Here is a 15,752-nt window from a genome sequence, read left to right as displayed (position 1 = left end):
ACTATGAAGAACAAAGATACCAACACATTTCCTTGGCATGCCTGAAGTTTTCTACTTTTTCATTGATGACTCTTAATCCATGAAAACATTTTGTGTCTCACCTGACAAGGAATCCACAATTGAGTCATATTTTTTTTTATTTATTTTGGAATACTCCATTTCATTGTAGTTTTGTTAAGAATCATTGGTCTGGAACAAGTCAAATGTTTTTTCAGAAGTCAAGAAATATTGCATCCACCTGACTCCCTCAATCCATGGTTTTTCGGATGTTATGACAAATGTGCAACTCGGGATTTACGTGATAGATATTTTTGGAACCCATGATGGTTGGCATGAAGCAGGTCATTCTGTTGAAGATAAGTCCTTATGTAAATACTTTAGGAGTAAAGGAGAGAACTCACTAAAGAGAGAACTCACTAAAGAGAGAAGTGTTGAGTCACTCCCCAAACTCTTGCTCTATTATCCAGATCATCTTATAACCACCTAACTCTTGCACTCATCAATTATCTGCATCACTTCCCGTTTACCTAACACCATCCCTACTCCAACTGACTCTTGCTCCATGCTTTTCAGTGAATGGTCTCCTTTCCTACAAAAAGATAACACTTCTGAGATCAGAATATGTTCTAGAATTCTACAAGAGATGGATGGCAATGAGTTGGGATGGAAATTTTGTGGATCATTTCTGTGACCCTTTTTGTGGTGTGGCCTGAGCTAAAGTCCAATTATTAGACACAGTTTTCTGTTCAAAGAACCTACAATATATTGTTGTTAAAATGGGAGCTAAATCGATTGTAAATTCTGTAGACACTAACAAGGATTCCATTGGGTCCTGGGGCTTTGTTTTTATTTCAGTGATTTTTAGATGTTTCTTAACACCACTGACACTAATGTCTACATCATGCATCTTTGCAATGGCGCAAGAAGCAAATTGGGCAGTACCTCTGTATTTCCCTTAGTAAAGGAACATATGTAAAAGGAATCCAGCATTTCTGCTTTTGCTTTACTACCATCAATTTTAGTTCTTGTGTCATCCATGAGTGTATAGTTGCTAACTTTGGTGCTACTGATAGCTCTTAAATATGACTTTCTGAGATCTAACAAAAAGATTCTGCTACAGTAGTAACTGCTGACTTCAAGCATTGCCCTCTTGACGGCCAAAGTAATTTCATTCAGCATATCTTTCTATAGCAATAATCTTGGTCTTACACCTATTATGTAACAGGTGCTGTTTCTTTAGGTTGACTGTATATGAAGGAGGGTCCACCCTTCATGAAATGTTCTACTACATATTTATCTAATCAATACATGCTCAACTATTCTTTTAAACTTGAACCAAGGTTCTTCTACATGCTCATGGCCAGAGTTAAGCATTTTGGATTCAGTAATGCCATTCTCCAATACAGTGTGTGGAAAACTTAGAGTGACAACAAAAATTGAAATTGCTTCTTTAGTCACATTACTTGGAAAATAAAATTAAAGCTCTCAGTGCAATAGATGATGATGAACCATGCTGTTGACTATATATAAATCTATCGAGAACTTTTGATGCTATCTGTCATCAGTCAATTATTGAGAAATATTGTTAACATGTCTAGGAAATGGCATGAACTGTTTCAAGTTTTGACTGCGAGACAGGTATCGGAAAGTACAGGTGTGCTATAAAGATGAAATATGTGACCCATCATTCACAAAATGAATCTATCAGACACCCCAAGAATTTTTTTGGGTCCATTGCTGTCCTTAATTTCTGTGTATGTTTTCTCTGCCCAGATGGTATCAATCAGTTTATTAAGAAATCAAGTAAAGATTGTCACAGGAATAGTCCATGTAAAAAACAGAAAAAATATAAAAACTGTGTGAAGGCAACAGTTTGGTGTGGGGGGAATGAGCTACAGCCTTGCAGGGAAGGACAAAATTAATGCAATAGTACAGTCTGGTTTCTGTACAAATATATTGTCCTTATATCTTAAAAAGAAAGTTGGGAACATCAATTCATATTCATCTAAAATGGTAAAAAAAATCATAGAAATCCTAATCAAAAAGTAGTTGTGATCTCAAAAAAATCAGCTAAAGACAGCAGGAGCACGGGATCAGAATGTGGTGTCATTAGGCTCCTTCTCACCACAGGCAGGTGGACTTTTGGGTAGCACACAATGTCGTAGAGGAGAGGACTAGAAGTGAGAGGTAAATCAGAGGATGGTTGTGGAGAAGATGTGAGAGTGCAAGATGAGTGAAGTTAGGGTTTTGGGGCAAGTGTGGAGTTTGGTGTGGGGAAGAGGCTAGCAGAAATTGAGGCAAAGATGATTAGGGGATCAAAGGATATAATATGATTGTTTCATGCCCATGTGTAGCTTACTGACATTTGTGGTAATTTAAAAAAGAAAGACTAATTCTTAAAACTGTAGAAGATCTTGTAATGTTTGCTAACATTTGAGACATTCAAATTGCAACCTATAATGCACCATGCACTAGCCATTACAAAAGCTATTGTTCCTTTTAGGCTGCAACAATGCTTTTCATTACCTGACTTTCTATTAGTGACAATATTAGTTAGATTCAGTATTGTAACATCTGCATCTTCAAAGCAAAGTTTATTGATGATACAAAGATCATTCTATGTGGCCAGCTGGCAAACTCTGTTCCCATTGTGCTAGGGACTAACTTAGCCACATCCTGGGGGATGTTTCCAGAATGAGATTTTCACTCTGCAGCAGAGTGTTCGCTGATATGAAACTTCCTGGCAGACTAAAACTGTGTGCCGGACCGAGACTCGAACTCGGGACCTTTGCCTTTCGCGGGAAAGTACTCTACCAACTGAGCTACCCGAGCATGACTCATGTCCCATCCTCACGTGGGCGTGAGTCGTTGATGTTGTTAAGTCTATTATTTGCAATTAAACATGTCATAGTTCTAGGTAGTCTGTAAGTTCACTTACTTGCAATGTCTTTCCAGCATTGTGCAACAGTACTGGTAGTCTATTTCTTTTTTTGGCAGTCCTGGAAGATACTTCCAGAATTCTGTTTGGTGGCCCACATTTGTGTGGGAGGAATTGTGTTGTCAGACAGCTCCCTACCTATTCTGATAATGTAATCCAGTAAATTTTCTGAAATAAAGTTTATAATGCACAGAATCAGTAATTTACAGTGATGATGAGTGGTTCAAATATATTTTATAAATAATGTATTTCCAGCAAACATGTATTTTATGTAAAAGCAATTCTGAACCATTGCTCCAGCTCTAAGATCAGGTGGTAAAATGTTCTTCCAGCAAGTCTGTGAAGCTACAGGGGTTGTTTCACAAGATGGCAACAGTCTTTTCCTTTATTTTATGCAGAAAATGGTGGCCTTCTTTACTTTCAAGACCAGTGCCCACAGAGTCAATGCTCCGTAGGTGTTGTGAGCTGAATTGGCATGTAATTCTGTAGGGAGTCTCCAAAACAGCATCAGAAGTTTTGCGTATAAAGGCAGGTCAGGTGGAGCTGGTGCCGCATCCTCCTTTGCCAGTTTGTGGTGAAGAACCCCAGCTGGCTGCAATGGATTTGCCCACTTGCAGCGTTGAGCCTTTGCATTTGTCAAACTTCAGCCACTTCTGTTTCACAAAGGATCCACCCTCGTGTGTCTTTCACCACTCACTGCACCCATGAAGAAATGCTCTCATTGGTCGTCTTTCAACCTACTTATTTACACTAATATTTTAGACCACAGGTGGGCAACCGGTGGCCCGTGGGCCAAATCCAGCCTGCAATTGATTTCAATCGGGCCTGCGAATGATATCCGTGGGAGAGGGCAAGACGCTCATACTGTGCTCCACCAAGGATGCATTTTCTGGTATTCCTGCCAATACTCGGCTAGGCTCAGCACAGGTTTGCAGCTCATGCTGCAGACTAGTGAAAGTCTTGCTTAAAGACTCAAACAGAACACAGCCTGGTGACACATCTAAGGCCATGGTGCTGAACAAACTAGTTCTCTGTTGTCAGTTCATGCGTGAAGTTCTGTGCTAGTTATTTCTTAATTTTGTGTGAGTGTCTCTGTGTGTCAAGTTTATTCACAAAATGGTTGGTGTTAAGAAGAGGAAAGTAAATGCTGAATGTCATCAGTTCCAGGAAAAATCAACTGAGGATTACTTCTTCACATGTACAGCAATAATGAAACTGTTTGCTTGTTGTGTAGTGAATCATTATCTGTTGTAAAAGAATATAACATGAAAAGGCAATTTTCTATGAAACACACTGCTCAACTACAGCTAACAGGATGACTGCAGAAAGACCAAATTAAGTTATTAATTTACAATTTGGACAAATGGGGACACAGTGCGACAGTTTGATTAAAGCTAGTTTTATAGTGAGCAGAAGCATTGACAAGCCATTAAAGCATTTTTCTGAAGGCAAATTTGTGGAGGAGTACCTTTGGATGTTGCAGATGTACCATGTCCTGATAAAAAAAAAGTTTGAACAAATAAGTTTGTCATGATGAACAGTAGTTTGTTGAACTAGGTTGATGGCTGGTGACATTAAAAAAAGTTTGCATGACCGTGCTGCCACATTCAAAGCATTTTCCATTGCTTTGGATGAGAGCACTCATTTGTCAGACACAGCTCAATTAACGATTTTTGTTCGTGGTGTAGATGTGGACTTCAAAATAACAGAAGAATTACTAGCATAATAGTCATCAAAAGGAACCACTGCTGGTGAAGATGTTTTTCATGAAGCTGGTGTGAGCAATTTTGGCCTTTCTGTGCAGTGTAAACAACATATGAGTTGTGCATACAATTAGAAATGATACAAATTTCACATAAATGTCAGGAGGCCCTCACAACTTCAATACTATTGTCAGTATGTCAATATAATGACCATCTGAGGGTGAGTGTTATCTTGTTATTAATACTATAAATATCGAGGAACTGTACTGATGTCATCCAAAATATTCTCAGTATTACCGACATGTGTTGTGTGGGAGGACAATTATTATCAGTTTGACCAATTGCCATTCTGTTCACATGTTTACAGTTCTTTCTTGCATAAACATTAGCAGCTAGTTCTTGACTGTTGTGGACATATTAGAACACTACAGCTGTTGAAATTGTGGGTAATTTATAATGAATTAGTGGCAATCAGTTATTTTTATAGGAATTTATTTCTCCATGATGACATTTCAAGAAGCCTGGCATCCCATCTTCATATAATTTCATTTATTTACATGTCATGAGCATAGTTTCTTTACTAACAGAGTTGCAGAATTTTCCAATGGAAGTTTTAAACCAGCCATTGCAAAAAGTCATAGAAAAAGACGCATTGTTTACGACGCACAAATAAATGAAAATGTGACCAATGGATGAACGTAAAGTTACATTCAACAGTGTTATTTTCGTATCATAATTTGTTGGTGTGGCTTGTTGGGAAAGAGGTGTCATTCATATTGGTCCGTTACCCCTTAAATACTAATGTCACAGGCCCATTAGTTTTGATCTTGTGTTAGGAGCACTGCTGCCATGTTATGTGGCCTGCGAGCTGAAATGTGTGTGTGAATCCAGTCCATAAGTCACCAAAGTTTGCTCATGCCCGTTTTAGTCCCTTGCGTGACTCAGAATAGCACAAAATTTATTCTAAATGTTATTTGTCTAAAATAAAAATAAAATATTAGTTAGTAATAAATGCAGCAGTATAATAGTCTATACAATAACATAAAAGATTCCTGTTTGGTACAATATCTGAGAAGCAAATTCAACGACAGGCTCTTGTTCGATCTTAACAATGGTCACTCTCTATGTCTTTGTTTCAAGTGTAAAAGACTTGAAGGCATCCATCTTTGTACCCTGCAACAGTACTGCACCATATTTGACAACGAGGAAAAACACTTGTCAAAGTAGAGTAGAATAGTTCTTCTGGAAATGAGCTTAACCAAAGATTGAGGATTTTGTTAACACACTACACAGATACTCATGATTATGAAATACAAGTAAGGTTAAACATTGATACAAAAATGCATGTGATAGCTTTGTGTTACAAAAATGCACTACAGCAATAAAACTTTTATTCATTGTGTTGCACAATTAAATCAACAGAATCCTTCAGTTATAAAGATGTACAACAGTTTGAACATGTTGATAGCTACAGCTTTTACAGTGCTGATGATTCTTTTTTTGTGCAGTGCTTTCATTCCAATCTTTATAAGCACTTTATAATTTCATATTTTTTACTCCAGCTCAGCAGGTGATTGTTAAAACATATTGTTATGCTGTTGATTGATTCTACCAAGCAGCAACAAATAAGCAAGTGATAATGCACATAAATTTCTTTGGTCTTAAAGGAGTATCTCCGTCTACTGTGATACAGTGATCTCAGATTTTGTAAGCTTTATAGGTTCTTGTTCATAACTACCACAAAGCGAATTAATATTTTCCCTAAGATTTTATAAAAAAATTTATGAAATCAAAGGAAACAACAAAGTCATGCTTTTGCATCAGTTACAGTATCAAAAAGACTTTTTTTTTCAGGAGAATGGCTCTCAAAGGACTTCATGTTGTTGAGCTGGCTGGCCTTGCTCCAGCACCATTCTGTGGTATGATTCTGGCTGAATTTGGAGCTACAGTTGTCAGAATAGATAAGGTATTATCGCTAACATTCTTTATCCATTATTCCATACCTCAGTTTATAATGACTCAATAAATATTTATTAATGCAGGTCAGTGATGGAAATGTATTTGAATGCATAGCAAATGGAAAGAAGTCAGTAGCAATTGACATAACTCATCCTAAAGGAGCAGCAATTTTCAGACACTTATGCAAAACTGCAGATGTTCTGATAGAACCATATAGAAAAGGTATGTACTGTACTGTATAAGTAGCATTAAAAAATCATCCATGATATAATTTTTCACCTGTTCGTATAAACAGAATCAGTGATTGTTATATTTATAAATACAAAGTATTATATTGCCCATTTACTTATCCATGCTGTGAAATGCACAAGCACAAACAGAGTGAGGTGAAGCAGTGGTTAATGCACTGGACTTGCATTCTAGAGGATGATGGTTCAGATCTGCATCTGGCCATCAAGATTTGAGTTTTCTGTGATTTTCCTAAATTGCTCCAGGTAAATGCCAGGGTGGTTGCTTTGAAAGGGCACAGATGATTTCCTTCATCATCACTGAAACAGCCCAAGCTTGTGCCCCATTTCTAATGATGGACCTTGGTGTTAATGAAGCAGTAAATCCTTATCTTCTTCTTTTTACAAAAGCCCAATGTCTAAGGTGATCAGATTTTGCTATAAAACTCATAAAAGTTTTGTCATATTCAGTAAACACTTTCACAAAAATATGAAAAAGGGAAATACTTATGAATAGTTGATTGATGTGTGGTGCTGACACACACTCAACAGCCAGGGACTTAACTACCTTATGAGCTAACACTCCATTTATTGAGTAAGAACACATACTCACACTTACAATTGTGTGATCAAGACTTTACTGTAACTATTTAAGTGCTGAACAAACACACACTGATGACACCACTTAGCTTCGGATTTCTTGTTTGAACTGGTTGAAATAATTGTGAAATATAATGCTATCCATAGTTTTATCATAGGTATACAGTCATCTATTAATTCTACAGGAAAAAACATATACATATGGCCACTGTCAACTATTAAATTTTTGTTGGTTCCGCCCATGTATGATGGGCAGTCATAAAGCTTAATCAACACCTAAAAAAATAGTTATTTAATTATTTTTCGTTTGTTTGTAGGTACATGTCTACAGTCCTGGTACACAATGAAATCACCAAAACAAAAAAACTGTAGCATGCCAATATAGTAGCCAAAACAAAATGGCACAACCCACCTCTGTTTTGTCAGTGGTCTGTGCTATTATATTTTGGCTCCTCCGGAGGCCTGCTGTGGTGCTTTGGTGTGGGGATTTCAATGTGTACCAGAACTGCTGACATGTACGTGCAAACAAACAAAAAATTAATAATGTAACTTTTTTTTTCAAGGTGATAACTTTGAATTAATGACTATCCCTCTTACTTGCTGGGCAGGAAATACTGTGTTTATTTTGTACGTGTATCATATTTTATTGTATTAGCTATGTCATCTTTACACAGTTTTAAACGAAATATTGTAATACTTCTCCTCCGGGCACTGTGGACAAGAGGGGACACTTAAGCCATAACTGGTATAACTCGTGTGTGAGTGTGTGTGTGTGTGTGTGTGTGTGTGTGTTTGTGTGTGTTCTTTGTTTGTTTCATGCATCATTTTCACGATAAACCTTAATGATGTGGAATGGGTCATTTTACATACATACCGAAACTTAAGTTTTAAATATGGCTACATTTTGAACATTTATAAAATTATTGTTCTTGTTTTTTTTTTAAAAAAAAAATCTGTAGATTTGAGTTAATAATTCCTAGCAACCTTTTACATGTTACACTAATAGAAATTATTTTGCAGAATAGAAGGAATTTTCTAAGAGAAACTTTTTTAGTATTTTTCAAAATTTTGCTTTATCTGTTAGACATTTTATATCACTGAATAAATTATCAAAGATTTATGTTGCAGCACAAAGGGTCCATTTTATGCTAGAAACAACCTTAATGTGGAGTAATGAATATCATTTTTCTTCTGGTATTGTAGTTATGTGCATCATTGTTTCTTTTGAACTGCAGTGGATGATTTACAACAAACTTTGTGAGGGAATAAATATGGTGTGAAGCAGTTGTCAGACTGACCAACTCCTGAAACAATGTCTACATGATGATCATAGGTGTGCACCACATATTGCTCTTACAGCACATTTTTAGTAATGAAGACTTTAAGAAAGAAAGACGAGTTGCCCCAGAACATAATTCCAGATGTCACTATTGACTGAAAATATACGAAATATGTCTGCTTACTGATTTGTCTCTTCCCAAAATTTGCAATGATTCCAAGTGCAAATGTGGCTGAACTAAGTTGTTTTAGGAGTTCCAAAATGTGCTTTTTTCCATTTTAAATTCTCACCAACATGAACATATTAGAATTTTGAAGTTTTCACCCTATTTATTATTTCCTCACCATTTGTTGCACTTATCATTGGTGTGGTACCCCTAAATGTGCAGAACTGACTATCTTGTGTCCATTTGAAATTGAGGGTGAGATCATTTACAGAAAACCAATCAGTGATACTTTTAAGAACATTGTTTACTAACTGTTTCTTCTGTTTCTGCATGTATTCTTGGACTGATTACAATACTAGTGCCATCTGCAAGAAAGACTAATTCTACTTGTATATTAAGCAGAAGATCATTTACATATATGAGGAACAATAGTGGGCCTAAGATTGAGCTTTGGGGAGCCCCATATGTGATTTCCTTCCAATCAGAATATTGTCCATGGTCTGCATTGGTTGAAATACGAACTACAACTTAGACTATGGGCATTCAGTGTGATCCGTTGCATGAATTTTTAAGCATCTGACTGCATTTCTTCACAGCATATGTGCATGAATTTATTAGGACTCTGTTACTTTAAGTTTTTAACTGAGAATACAACAATTTTGTCTAGTTCGTGTGTCCACGAAAGTCTCTGTTAATAGTGCAGCACAGTTTATCATTAAAAAGAGAATTATCTTGTATACGTACAAACTAGGTAGAGTTGATAATTTAAATTCTTTACACTTATATTCACAGGATTCTTGAAGTTTTAGTTTCCCTATGCATCTGATGGTTTTCTTTTGAAGTTTTAAAATGCTCATAATACATTCATCTGCTATTCCTCCCCAACTGGTATACAGTACAATGCGCATGGAAAGATAAGCCTGTAGTAAAATTTAAATAATGTTTCTGTATCCATTACAGAGGACATTTTCTTTTAAAAATATGTTTATACTTCATTATACTTCATTTGGAGTGGATCGTGGAAATGTTGTTTTTCCACATCAGAAATTTGTCACAACTTTTCAAAGAACCTATTACAATCCACCCTTATGTCTGTACCCCCAATGCTAAGAATAAGATACTCTGAGTTGTTGGTCTGGTTTGTTCAAAACTTTGTGCATGCTGTTTTCTTTTTATTTATGAGTAGGTTATTTTCTCTGAAATACTTTGTGCCATTTGTATTTCCTCACTGGCTCATCTCTCTCTAGTTCCTTTACTGTCATTACACACTAGTAGAGTTGTCATGGGCATACATGATCACCTTGCCATTTACTGGGCATATCACTTACATAAGAGTAAGAGTAGAGATCCTAGTACTGAACCCTGAGCTACTTCATATGTTACCTAAAAAAAAATCAGAATAAACACTTTTTCAAAATTACCAGAGTTATGGCTTTATTTTTCGGTGCTGCTGTATATTTTCAAGGAAAGTTTAAATGTTGGAAGAATTCACTCTTATGCCATAGCAGAGCATATTTCTCTCGAAGAATTCTCTAATTCAGTACAAGGTAAATTTTTTAAGATGATCATGAAATTATCCGTTTTACTATTTTTAGACTGTACCCATCTCACATTTTTAAGCAACTATATTACTTGTTAGTTACTAATTTTTTATAAACCGGGTGAGGATCCAGTGCCATGTTACAGCTTACTCTTGGCAGAATTAGTTTTATGGTCAGATAAGCCAATGGTGATATTGTGCAGTCACTTGCATGTTTCATAGATCATAATTGTGACCACTCACTATGATATGAAATGAATCAGTTTCATGATTATAATATACATTCTCATTGAAATCTCTCTCTCTCTCTCTCTCTCTCTCTCTCTCTCTCTCTCTCTCTCTCTAATAGGAAAAGTAATGTATGTCCAAAATCTGATATTGATATTGTCCATAATGCAAATGTTGCAGAGCCTACATGTTAAGATGATCTGTAATATGTGACACATTTTAAGATTCTTATGAATATAAATACCTAAGAATTTAGAATAATCTGCTTCACTATTTATTCACTCCCATGTATTGTTTATAATGATGTGGTCAGGTGTTGTGCATTACAGAACTGCATGTATTGTCCAGCGACACTCCACTTGTATATAATTAGTTACTAAAAACAAAGATGATGTAACTTACCAAATGAAAGCATTGGTATGTTGATAGAGACACTAACAAAGACAAACACACACACACACACACACACAAAATTCAAGCTTTCGCAACCCACGGTTGCTTCATCAGGAAAGAGGGAAGGAGAGGCAAAGACAAAAGGATGTGGGTTTTAAGGGAGAGGGTAAGGAGTCATTGAGTTCGGGCAGATGTCAGTCGAGGCGGAAGTACAGAGGCAAAGATGTTGTTGAATGACAGGTGAGGTATGAGCGGCAGCAACTTGAAATTAGTGGAGGTTGAGACCTGGTGGTTAACAGGAAGAGACGATATATTAAAGGGCAATTTCCCCTCTCCGGAGTTCTGATAGGTTGGTGTTAGTGGGAAGTATCCAGATAACCCGGACGGTGTAACACTGTGCCAAGATGTGCTGGCCGTGCACCAAATCATGTTTAGCCACAGGGTGATCCTCATTACCAACGAACACTGTCTGCCTGTGTCAGTTCATGCGAATGGACAGTTTGTTGCTGGTCATTTCCACATAGAAAGCTTCACAGTGTAGGCAGGTCAGTTGGTAAATCATGTGGGTGCTTTCACACGTGGCTCTGCCTTTGATCGTGTACACCTTCTGGTTTACAGGACTGGAGTAGTTTGTGGTGGGAGGGTGCATGGAACAGGTTTTACACTGGGGGCTGTTACAAGGGTAGGAGCCAGAGGTTAGGGAAGGTGGTTTGGGGATTTCATAGGGATGAACCAAGAGGTTACGAAGGTTAGGTGGACGGCGGAAAGACACTCTTGGTGGAGTGGGGAGGATTTCATGAAGGATGAATCTCATTTCAGGGCAGGATTTGAGGAAGTTGTATCCTTGCTGGAGAGCCACATTCAGAGTCTGATCCAGTCCCGGAAAGTATCCTGTCACAAGTGGGGTGCTTTTGGGGTTCTTCTGTGGGAGGTTCTGGGTTTGAGGGGATGAGGAAGTGGCTCTGGTTATTTGCTTCTGTACCAGGTCGGGAGGATAGTTGCGGGATGCGAAAGCTGTTTTGAGGTTGTTGGTGTAATGGTTCAGGGATTCAGGACTGGAGCAGATTCGTTTGCCACAAAGACCTAGGCTGTAGGGAAGGGACTGTTTGATATGGAATGGGTGGCAGCTGTCATAATGGAGGTACTGTTGCTTGTTGGTGGGTTTGATGTGGACGGATGTGTGAAGCTGGCCATTGGACAGGTGGAGGTCAACGTCAAGGAAAGTGGCATGGGATTTGGAGTAGGACCAGGTGAATCTGATGGAACCAAAGGAGTTGAGGTTGGAGAGGAAATTCTGGAGTCCTTCTTCACTGTGAGTCCAGATCATGAAGATGTCATCAATAAATCTGCACCAAACTTTGGGTTGGCAGGCCTGGATAACCAAGAAGGCTTCCTCTAAATGACCCATAAATAGGTTGGTGTATGAGGGGGCCATCCTGGTACCCATGGCTGTTCCCTTTAATTGTTGGTATGTCTGGCCTTCGAATGTGAAGAAGTCCTGAGTCAGGATGAAGCTGGCTAAGGTAATGAGGAAAGAGGTTTTAGGTAGGGTGGCAGGTGATCAGTGTGAAAGGAAGTGCTCCATCGCAGAGAGTCCCTGGGCGTGCAGAATATTTGTGTATAAGGAAATGGCATCAATGGTTACAAGGATGGTGTCCAGGGGTAACAGATTGGGTAAGGCTTCCAGGCGTTCGAGAAAGTGGTTGGTGTCTTTGATGAACCATGGGTTGCAAAAGCTTGAATTTTGTGTGTGTGTGTTTGTGTTTGTTAGTGTCTCTATCAATATACCAATGCTTTCGTTACATCAGCTTTGTTTTTAGATATATTTTCCCCACGTGGAATGTTTACCTCTATTATATTTAACTAGTTACTAACTTTGAAGTGTCAGAATTAATAAAGAAATAATCAACTGAGGGATGGGTTGTAACACACATTTGGGTAGCTGTGGTGGATGAATTTTCTAAATTATAACACTCTCAAATACTGAGTAGATTTTCACGATAGAAATTTTTGCATATGGAATCTATTAAAATCAATGCACATACGGGGTGAGCCCATGTCCAGTGATTGATAAATGCAGATGATGATTAATCTGAGTAGTGCAATTTCTACTATATAGTGCTCTGTGTTTGTCATCACTTAAAGACTACATTAAATTGTAAGCTGACTCTTGATAGAATTCATCTTCTTCTCCTGTAATCAGTTCTTTAGAATTTTTCTACAAAATGGCATCCTGACAGTGAACAGTGAGCAACATATTTGTCCCTGTCAATACTCAGCATTACAGACTGTAATACATTGTATTAATTATTTTTATTACCCAGCAAGTTATGGTAAAATGTAAATCATTTGGTGGATTAATGGCAATCACTCTCCAAATAGCAAGTGTCAAGTTGTTGACAGGCACACAAAACACATACAGTACACTGGCTGAAATAAAAATTTGTCCAAAAGCTAGCAAATTTTCATTCTTTTATGTGTACCTGTTGCAATGACTCAGTGCTTCAACTATTTGATGTTTGGTCTCATTTACTCCAAAAGTATTTTTATAAGAAGGTTATATTACTTTTCTTGCCTCAACCCTTTACTTATTTCTTGAAGTATTGTATAACTGTATGAAATGGCATACATAACTGTTTCAAGCTGTCTGTCACAAGACCCCAGTGTATGTGTATCAGTAGCATGGAATAGGATGAAAACAAGATTACTCACCACAGGATGTTTACTTATTTGAGAGTACCTGCTGTGTTCTGGTACACTGCTCAAAATGAATATATCAAAGACATTAATCAGAACTAACTTTGTAATAGAAACTAGTTGTTATCAGTAATTTATGGGTAACTAATGATTGTTGACTTGCAGCTGGTGATGTGCTTTCAGATGAAATATCATCCTTCAAAGTTTCGAAATATCCATAAAACTGATTCTCTTTTTTCTTAAAAAGATATGTTGCTAGTTCAAAGTGAAGTAACAAAATAGTTTTCCTAAAGTTTATCTGTATTCCATTTATGATAGGTGTGATGGAAAAGTTGGGACTTGGACCAGAAATACTGCTTTCTGACAATCCTTCTTTGATATATGCCAGACTTACAGGATATGGTCAGAGTGGCACCTATTGTGAAAAAGCAGGACATGATCTAAATTACGTGGCAATGAGTGGTAAGTAATGTTTAAGTCAGTAACTTATTAAGTAAAATGTGTTCAAGAAAATTAAATTCAAAAGTTTCTGCTGCAATGACAAATTGAAAAGAAATTCAAATTTTTAATTACAGCTAGCTTTCTCATGTTTTGAGGAGGTTCTCTTTGTGCTGCAATTACAATTTAAAATATGTTTATTCTGCACTGAGAGGGAATGTTACACGAACATTTGACAATATAAATTCTGATTATAATATGGTGCTGGGAATGCTGGATGGAAGATAAAAATCATGGCAGGAAATGACTCACACCAACCTATTGTACAATTCATTATGGTCTGTGTAAAAAGATTCAAACTTTGATATTAGCATTATGTGTTCAAAACAAATTCTTGCTTTTGTTGCTTCTCATAGTGAAAACTAATTTAGGAATTAAGAATGATGTAGCATCATTTAACCGCATCATACACTGCCGGGAAGGTAGGCATACAACCTGCTATTAGAGCAAAAATGGTGGCAGGTATTCCAGGCAGGGCAACATCTTGGAGTTTCTTCCAGCAACTGCTGGGGTGTGAACGCATTGCGTTTGGCAGTGCAAATGCCTGTTTGATACAGTGTCACACAGCACACACTGCAGAGTCTGGTTCACTCTGCATTAGTGTGTCCACAAACACACCCTTGTGTTTGGTACTGTGAGAAGTGAATGGGGAATCGAGTGCTTTTCTTGGGAGGAAAGGGCAGACATATACTGTGCTTATGGCACAATGGATAGAAATGCTCTCACTGCTCAACAGTTGTGGATTCAGCAATTTATGAATCAGCAAGTGCCAAATCCATGCACATTCACTGCCACCCACAGCTGCCTAAGAGAGATAGGTGCATTTCAGTTGTCCACTAATGTATTGTAATGGCACCTGTGCTTTTAAGGTCATCATTGAAACCCAGTAAATTCATTTTGCGATGCAGATACGAAGGCTGGACAGATGCGGTCATTAATGCACAGTGCATATGCCAGAGTTTGAAGAGAAGTTGATAGCACTACTGCAAAACACACCCTGAACGAGCTCACTGAGTGTTGCTTGCAAAGTGGATGTAAGCCGTTCCACAGTGTGCCATGTCTTCAAAAAGTTCTAGCACGTAACTTAGAAGATTTTCCACATTTCATCGACTTCTGCCAGTGGTTTTTGCAGAAGTGTGCCATTCAACCTGAATTCCCACACTTTATACATTGTACGGATGAGGCATCCTTTACAACCGAAGGTGTCTTCAAGAGCCACAAAATGTGGGCTTGGAAAGATCTGCACGTTACCTTTGTTCATGGTTATGAGGAGCACTTTGCTGTCATTGTTTGTGCTGGTTTGGTAGGTAATAATCTGATTGGTCCATACATGCACCCAGATGACTAAATGCAAACAAATGCTTAATCTTCTTTAGAAAAACACTGCCAAAATTCTTCAAAATGACCCACTCAACATGCAACAGTATTTGGTACAATGATCAAGCAATGTGAAATAATTTGTATGAGACCTTCGTTGAGAAGTGGATAGGGTGTGGTGAGCTGGTGGCATTGTCTGCATGTTCC

General features: G+C 37.7%; 1 protein-coding gene across 6 annotated transcripts in view; it reads left to right on the top strand.

Moving 5' to 3' along the window:
* LOC126161638 (alpha-methylacyl-CoA racemase) overlaps positions 1-15,752 on the top strand; it is a 149,973-nt gene that overhangs the window by 79,327 nt on the left and 54,894 nt on the right. For all 6 annotated transcript variants that reach the window (XM_049917603.1, XM_049917605.1, XM_049917601.1 and 3 more), the window contains exons 2-4: positions 6,496-6,607; positions 6,684-6,822; positions 14,049-14,192. In XM_049917603.1, the coding sequence (XP_049773560.1) occupies positions 6,500-6,607; positions 6,684-6,822; positions 14,049-14,192 (391 nt within the window). In that variant the 5' untranslated portion in view covers positions 6,496-6,499. The remainder of the gene's footprint in view (positions 1-6,495; positions 6,608-6,683; positions 6,823-14,048; positions 14,193-15,752) is intronic.

This window comes from Schistocerca cancellata, chromosome 2 (assembly GCF_023864275.1).
Source record: "Schistocerca cancellata isolate TAMUIC-IGC-003103 chromosome 2, iqSchCanc2.1, whole genome shotgun sequence".
Lineage (NCBI taxonomy): Eukaryota > Metazoa > Arthropoda > Insecta > Orthoptera > Acrididae > Schistocerca > Schistocerca cancellata.
The sequence above is the reverse complement of the archived record's forward strand: the minus strand, read 5'-3'. Positions and strand labels throughout refer to the sequence as shown.